Source organism: Triticum aestivum, chromosome 5B, assembly GCF_018294505.1.
Source record: "Triticum aestivum cultivar Chinese Spring chromosome 5B, IWGSC CS RefSeq v2.1, whole genome shotgun sequence".
NCBI classification, from domain to species: domain Eukaryota; kingdom Viridiplantae; phylum Streptophyta; class Magnoliopsida; order Poales; family Poaceae; genus Triticum; species Triticum aestivum.
Genome location: NC_057807.1, coordinates 688,588,649 through 688,596,671, shown reverse-complemented (window position 1 = coordinate 688,596,671; position 8,023 = coordinate 688,588,649). Strand labels below are relative to the sequence as shown.

General features: G+C 44.2%; 2 protein-coding genes across 4 annotated transcripts; one reads left to right on the top strand and one right to left on the bottom strand.

Moving 5' to 3' along the window:
* Nucleotides 1-509: 509 nt before the first annotated feature.
* On the bottom strand, nucleotides 510-7,892 carry LOC123114254 (rust resistance kinase Lr10-like). 3 transcript variants are annotated; one of them, XM_044535664.1, is made up of 4 exons: nucleotides 7,289-7,892; nucleotides 2,347-3,025; nucleotides 2,070-2,218; nucleotides 510-1,930 (listed from the first exon to the last, which is right to left on the bottom strand). In XM_044535664.1, exons 2-4 carry the CDS (start codon nucleotides 2,688-2,690, stop codon nucleotides 777-779), a joined length of 1,647 nt encoding a protein of 548 aa, XP_044391599.1. In that variant the 5' UTR covers nucleotides 2,691-3,025; nucleotides 7,289-7,892; the 3' UTR covers nucleotides 510-776. The 3 variants fall into 3 exon arrangements, with proteins under 3 accessions (XP_044391599.1, XP_044391598.1, XP_044391597.1); XM_044535663.1 differs by lacking the exon at nucleotides 7,289-7,892 and having other exon boundaries at nucleotides 2,347-2,525; nucleotides 2,628-6,077; XM_044535662.1 differs by lacking the exon at nucleotides 7,289-7,892 and having other exon boundaries at nucleotides 2,347-6,077.
* On the top strand, nucleotides 4,208-7,040 carry LOC123114255 (rust resistance kinase Lr10-like). The gene is made up of 3 exons (XM_044535665.1): nucleotides 4,208-4,955; nucleotides 5,759-5,782; nucleotides 5,968-7,040. Exons 1-3 carry the CDS (start codon nucleotides 4,208-4,210, stop codon nucleotides 7,038-7,040), a joined length of 1,845 nt encoding a protein of 614 aa, XP_044391600.1.
* Nucleotides 7,893-8,023: the final 131 nt, after the last annotated feature.

The following is an 8,023-nucleotide window of genomic DNA, read 5'->3' as shown; positions in this document are numbered from 1 at the left end:
TTGTTTCTCGTGGAGTCGGTTCTGCACCTTTAACATTTTGTTTCTCATGAATGATTTTGTTTTGCTAAATAAAGCAAAACAAAATGCAGAACCGACTCCACGAGAAACACTGCTACTACTCTATTTCAGTAGCCCGACTTCCTCCATTTGATCTATCCTAGATTCATCGTTGTTTTCATAGAAAAAAAGAAGGAAGATTGTACTGCTCCTTCATGCAGCATCAAAGCAATGCATTCTGCACCCAACTCAAAAAAAAAAAGAGTTCAGCCGTCAAGTGAACAAAAGAGACTGGAACGACTGGATGAGACTTGCTTGCCCTGCAACTCTAGTGTCTTGTGCCTCCCTACTCTCTAAATGGGCAAGGAAGGGTTGCATTCAGAGTTGAATGAAATTTCTCCAACATTGTTTCCATATTTTAATAACCAATTGAGTACCTTTCTTCCTAATCCGCTCCATCAGGCGGTCACCAAAATTCCAGATTATCTGACATATACTCCCTCCGTTCCTAAATATAAGTCTTTTTAGACATTTCAAATAGATTACAACATACATATGTATGTAAACATATTTTAGAGTGTAGATTAACTCATTTTGCTCCATATGTAGTCACTTGTTGAAATCTCTAGAAAGACTTATATTTGGGAACGGAGGGAGTATTTGTCAGGCACATCCACGTACAGCGGCAAGATTTCAATCATAGTACATACCGTACACGGCACTGCTACAAAAGTGTAAAAACAAGTAAATCTCACTGAACCGTGAACCCACTCTACTGACTACTCTGCATTTCTAAGACCAGCGCTGTTGTCTTGCGTAGAAGCACCATCAAAATCCTCCTCCTCCGACAGAGTAGTCAGCTCAGAGAAGACGTGGTGAGAACCAGCAGCTACAGGGGCGTGCTCATCGTCACAGAAGAATGGCCTGGAAGGCACATGCAGGCCTTCAACGCCACCTTCGAGCATCTCTATGGCCTCGCTCATCGTCGGCCGATCCTGAGACTTCATCTGGATGCAGCATAGCCCAACGAGACAAAGCTTCCGCTCCAACTCGTGCATCTCATCTGCCGCAGATATCACAGCCACTTCTTGTTGCCTTGTTAGCCTGTCGTACACCCAGGACGGGTAGTACGCCTGGCTTGAGTTTGATGCATTCGGATCAGCATTCCGGCGTCCTCCTGCCATTTCCAGTAGCAGCATCCCGAAGCTGTAAACATCAGATTTACTGGATACCACACCAAAGCTCCGGGATACCATCTCAGGAGCTATGTACCCAATGGTTCCCCGCATAGCGCTCAACGGCACAAAGCTGTCATCCCTTGGGTACAGTTTGGCCAGGCCGAAATCAGCAACTTTCGGGACAAAATTGGTATCGAGAAGAATGTTGTGCGGCTTGATGTCGAAGTGCAAAATCTGCATGTCGCACCCCTCATGCAGGTAGTTGATACCCCTTGCAATCCCCAAGGCAATCTCATTGAGCTTGTCCCAAGAGAAGCTCCTCTCCGACGAAAAGATGTATTTGTCAAGAGAGCCATTAGGCATGTACTCATAGATCAGGGCCCTTCTCATTTCCTCCGAGCAGAACCCCATGAGATGGACCACATTGACATGGTGGATCCTGCCAATGGTGGAGACCTCACTAATAAAATCTTCTCCGTTGCAGTTGGAGCTACCTGCTAGCATCTTAACAGCAACATGGATATCTCCTGGGAGAAGAACACCTTTGTAGACTGAGCCATAGCCCCCTTGGCCCAATTTATCTCTGAAATGCCTTGTTACTGCGGTGATGTCTGTGTAGCTGTACCTGATTGGGCCCACCATTTGTTGCATCCGCAAGAACTTCTCGACTGCATCAATTGTTATCCTTGTTCTCCAGTACTTGTAGGCAAGGAATGTCAATACCACCAGTGGCGGCAGCATGAACCTGCATAGTACTGCAGAAGCAAATTTATGCAGTCTTTAGTAATAAGCTTTGATGATCAACAAACTGCAAATTTCCCATTTTGGGATGACAGAACAAACAGATAAATAAAGGGACTAATAGTTAATCAATAACAAATGGCTGTGAGGTACCAGCAGTTATTGCAATCCACTGGGCAATCCACATGGGAATTGCTGCATATGCATATTTTCCAGTTATGCGAGGAAACAAACGAGTTAGCAAAAGTTCCAAAATCTTTTCCCACGTGTATCTTCTAGACTTCATTCCACTGATTAATTCGCTGCAGGATCATGCCAAGGTTCAGAAAGGAAATTCATTAATTATGTAACAATTAGATGATGTAGACCAAGTGTATGAGCATGTGTGGTGCGTGAGAGAAACAGAACAAGCAAGATTTCCAATACTCACCCAATACTGAGCAACGGCAAGGGTTGTTCAAAGCCACATGTAGTACATGCAAAATCTTGCGGAAAACTAACTGCGAATCCGTTTCTCATGGATTCCATGACATCTCGATAATTTGCATAATATGGCGATCTCTCGCCTTCCAGAACAATCACAGCCAGGCCCAGGTATCCACAGGAAGGCTTGAGGGCGAAAATGTCGGTGGGATCACCAATCAGCACATAAACAAAAGAGGAGCTCGTGCTATGGCAAGCAACTGGTGAGTAGAGAGTATTGTTCCTGACCTCACGCGAGCAATTCACAAAGGTAGCCAACGCAATTGAAGAGGGAGGGGCCAGTTCAAGCATTAACTCCGAGCCTTCTGACCTCAAAAAGCCACCACCGTAATACAGCTGGTAAGCCCCCTGGTTCCGTTGAGGAACAGGGCAGCTGCTGCTCAAGTCCAATCTAGCATCGACAACCAAGAAGGAAGAATTGGCATAATTTATCTCAGTCACAAAGTATGGCCAGCTGTTGATCGTAATGGTAGCCCTGCTATCGGTGCAAGCCAGCTCGTAATATGTAACTCCGCACTCGCCTGGATCACCTCTCCGGCGGAAAGGGTACCGGACGTCTTGCAGATGGCCGCAAGAAAAAGGAGGACAAGTATGATGATGACGCCCCTGGATATCAGCTACAAGAACTGCAAGCACACAAAAGAATGTTATGGCCTTCAAGGTAGCAGAACCACGAGCCTCACCAGGAGTTGCCATGGTTCGCTCTTGTTCTGCCTTCTTTTCAAGTGCACTCTTGTAATGCTACGATTCTGTCGTCCTTATGATAGAAAAAGAAACAAGAGTATAACAGGTGGCAGTCACTTTCCAAAGACATATCAAGGACGTGTATTCTTTCTCCAAGCCACAAAGGTCAGGAGAAAGCCAGTAAACAGTTTCCGTAACACCCCAAAAGAAATTTGTGCTGTCATCTCATAAGGTGCTACTGAAATGGCATATGAATTAAACTTGACAATCTTTACAGAAGATGCACTTATTCTGCCACAATATTCTAATCCTATCAAGGAAATACACGACAAATTCTTCTTCGAAGAATGGCCAATACAAATTGTGCTGAACATGGATTTGTGTTTTCTTGGGGATGATAGATTTATCTTTTGAAAATGTCCACATCTGCCTGCAGTGCGGCCACATGAACATTACAGCTTGGAAATATTCTCACATAGCAACTATTCCTCACCCAATCAGTTATTTATTTCCGCAACCCCTCTAGCAGATAAGATGGGACGGGACTGGACTCGAGCAAGTCTACAATCACACTCAGACAGCTGTAACACGGCAGGAGGCTGCATTGAAAATTGGTATTCTCCGCAGCTTCACGTTCATGTCCATCTCCGCAGCTTCACCTTCATGTCCTTCTCCATTACAGCAAACCAAGATGAGTAAGTCCAAGTTGTATTCAATTTCAATTTGGAATTTTGGTGCCACGATAGATGCATGTTCTGTCCATACCCAGCGTGTGACCATTTGAACATGACAGCTTAGAAATATTTCCACATAGCGACTTTTCCTCACCCAATTGCTTGTTTATTTCCAAACTTGCCCCTCGCTGATGATTGGACTGCAGCAAGTCTACAGTCACACTCAGACCACTATAACACGGCTGGAGGCTGCATTCACAACCAGAATTCTCCTCGGGCACAAGGCTACCAGCTCAACACAAGTGGCTCTGTTAATTTCATCAATAATCGCCAATCATTTAGATATTCCATTTTAAAGAGGTCATTTTTTCTTACTCATACAAAGAGTTGTATTGTCTTGCTATTGCCCTGCCTTCACCTTTACCTTTCCATCTCCGGTTCAACAGAGAGATGACTAAATTTCTTTCCATAGCCATCCTCATAGCTTTTCTTCTCAGCCATGGAATCGACATGGCCACAGCTTCAACAGTGTGGGGTGACCAAGATTTCTTCAAACAGTGCCCATGGTCCCGGTGCAGCAAAAATGGGCCTGAGATCCGGTTTCCGCTCCAACTTGAATCCAGCAATTCATCATGTGGAGCAACATGCGTGAAGATAGAATGCTCTGGCCAAGACACTGTCCTACTTCACCCATTTCTTGGCCCATTCAATGTCACTGCCATAGATTATAGCCATGCCACACTTAGCATCGCCCCGCTTGTGCAAGCATGCCATAAAGTTCAGAAGTTCATCTCGCAAAGTGTACCAGCCAACTCCAGCCATCAGTGTAGTCTCTACGGTGAACCAGGAAAGCTTTTAGGCTGTTCAAGGGAGATCCCGCCAATTCACAATTTTATGGCTAGCCCATTCTCCTGCCTTAGCAACGCAACCCACTTCTCATATTTGGTGAATGCTAAACAACCCGTGTATGTTCTTCCATTGAACTGCAGAGTCATCTCAGATGTTGTCATTCCGATATTAGGTAGCCCAGAGCTTTGGCAGCTGGAAGAAGAGGCCCAGAGATTTTATGAGATGAAAGTCTGCTGGTATACAGGGTCATCATCCGTTGCCTTCAACTGCACACGGTGCGAACAAGATGGGCGACCCTGCGCATTCAGCTCACAAAGGAATCAAACATTTTGTGTGCCTCATCCTCACGGTATCGTTTCTAACAGAACAAAACCTATTTTATGTCTTAACATAGTTTAATACTTTAAATGCTCTCAGATCTGCAGTTTTTATAATTCAGTTATTTACTTCTGCTTGAATCTTGTAACTTCCAGGAGATTCTCTGCTATCATATTTTTCTGAATCAATACAGCATAGCGCAACAGAATCACACAAATTAGACTAACTACCTATAAAGGGAATAATGGCATGTTTCCCCTAGCAACATGTAGTTAAATGTTTACAAGTTTCAGAATTGTGCGAAGTCCTAACATTCCAATGGATATGCATAGGGCCCAACTTAATTGCTAAGAAAAAAAACCCAAAACCGTAGCAATGTAAAATTATGCATGTTCAACATGTCCTCTAGTTTTATCAGATGATGCGGGCCGGTATGACAGACCGGTGACCATGAGGTGAGAAATAGATGCTTTTGTAACCTTTATACACACTACCTTACCCTAATCAATCTCCATTAATGACTCTTGTTAGTCACCAGAGATAGCACCATGCAAAAAAATGCTTCTCATGTTATATTTCCAACAGGAATATGGCTTTTGATGATATCAGATGAATGTAAAGACCATTTATCTTTTACATATATACTAACGTTAATAGGATGTTCCTAGAAAACCAAACTTTATCCTATCCCACTGGCCATGTAACAATGTTGGTCTTACGTACTTCCTCCTACTCATACAGATATTCTGCCTTCATTTCAAAACAAAGTTATTTTGCCTTTTATGTACTACTAAACCATCAATGAGATCTTATTTTCTTCTTTCGTATTTGCAGGTTCACATGTCAAAATCATTGCAGGTACTACTTCAATTCAAATTTTCCTTCTGCTACACATTTTTTTTTGGAACAAAAAAATGTATCTGCTACAGATAGATTATTTAGCTATTCTCACTCCTACATTCTCTTATCCCCATTAAATCTGTAAGCTACGGCTTTCTATCATAAGACAATGTGCGGATTACCTGTACACTGTATTTATGCAGCTACATCATCAGGGGTTGCCTTTGTTGTTCTTGTGTTGATGGTGGCTACCGCACTCTATCTTTCACTGAAGACGACATATAACAGAGAGATACATTTGAAGGTTGAAATGTTTCTCAATACACATGGAAAATCAAAAACCACAAGGTACACTTTCTCTGAAGTTAAGAAGATGTCGAGACGGTTCAAGGTTAACTTAGGACGTGGTGGATATGGAAGTGTATACAAGGGCGAGCTACCAAATGGAATTCCTGTAGCTGTCAAGATGCTAGAGAACTCTATAGGAGAGGGACAAGAATTCATCAATGAAGTTGCAACTATTGGGCTAGTCCACCATACAAATATTGTCCGCCTCCTGGGCTTTTGCTATGAAGGAACAAGACGGGCTCTTATTTATGAATTCATGCCTAACGAGCCGCTGGAGAAATACATATTCTCTCGCGACTCTAATATTTTTCAGACTCTCTTAGTACCTGAAAAAATGCTAGATATTGCTTTAGGCATTGCAAGAGGAATGGAATATCTACATCAAGGATGCAACCAGCGCATCCTCCACTTTGACATCAAGCCTCACAACATCTTGCTGGACTACAACTTCAATCCGAAGATTTCAGATTTTGGCCTAGCAAAGCTGTGTGCCAGGGACCAAAGCATCATTACATTAACTGCAGCAAGAGGCACAATGGGCTATATTGCACCGGAGCTATATTCCCGGAACTTCGGGGGCATATCCCACAAGTCAGATGTGTACAGTTTTGGCATGCTGGTGTTGGAGATGGTGAGTGGTAGGAGGACCTCAGACCCAAGGACTGAGAGCCAGAACGAGGTATACCTCCCGGAATGCATCTATGAGTTAGTTATCGCTCGCCAGGACTTGGCGCTTACAGGGGACACGGCAGAAGAAGAGAAAGAAAAGGTTAGAAAACTAGCCACAGTGGCACTGTGGTGCATCCAGTGGAACCCCAAGGATCGTCCCTCGATGACAAAAGTGGTAAACATGTTGACAGGGAGGTTCCAGAATCTACAGATGCCCCCAAGGCCTTATGTCCAATCCGAAAATCATGCTATCCCTTAAAAAACATGGAGAAAAGCATCACCATGATTTTAGTCTACATGTTGCTTGGTATTGGACAGCACAAATATGCACCTTATTTCTATCTTTCTACTCTAGCACCTGTTGTACCAATAATCAGTTGTGACCATGTCATAGTCGAAACATATGTGATTCACATTGAACTTATTCAGTAGTATGGTTGCTTGTCAGTGTGCATGTATGCCATAGTTCTATCCTGACAGCTGAGATACAAAATATCTGCCGATTACCTTATATTCTGTAGTTTCAGTGATATGGGAATCCCCCACATCCAATTTTTCTGCAGTGCAGTCATCCCCATGAAGAAGATGAAGGCATGATCTCGTCACTCCGGAATCTACAAAACCAAAATTCTCCCGATATAAGAAAATGATTAGCCTGCACATGCTTTGCCTCCCAGAACACACACCTTCTGTCCCTACAATTTTTGGATCTGTAAATAAACGACACTGCAGTTTTCTAGATCCGTGCCAAAGAAAGACACTCTCTTGGTCTGTAAACATGGGATTTATTGCCACATATAATAGTACACAAATTATCAGAGACTTGCCTTAGTTGTGCCCGGGCTGGCATTTCACCGAACACATGAAGGGCGCGCCGCAGAGGCAGAGGAGCAGAGCCGGACGATTCCCCTCGACCTCGTGCGTCGGCCGGACCAGGAGGCCTACACCGGGGGTGCCGAGCGTCGACCCGGAGGAGCGCTTGGTGCCGGAGATCATGCCGGCAACAACTAGTACTTGAGACGGCAGCGAACGCCTGTGCTGAGAGAGACGGAGAGAGCTCTCCGTGTGTCGGCTCTGTTGCTGCGAGAGCGAGACGGAGTTAGGCGTACTTCGTGAATGCGCCTCCACTACTATAAGGCGTTGTCTCCCGCTGCAATGGGTGTGATATACGTTACCCTTGAGATCTAGGATACTTAAGAGCATCTGCAGCCGGACTTTGCAAATCCGACCTCTTAAATGCCC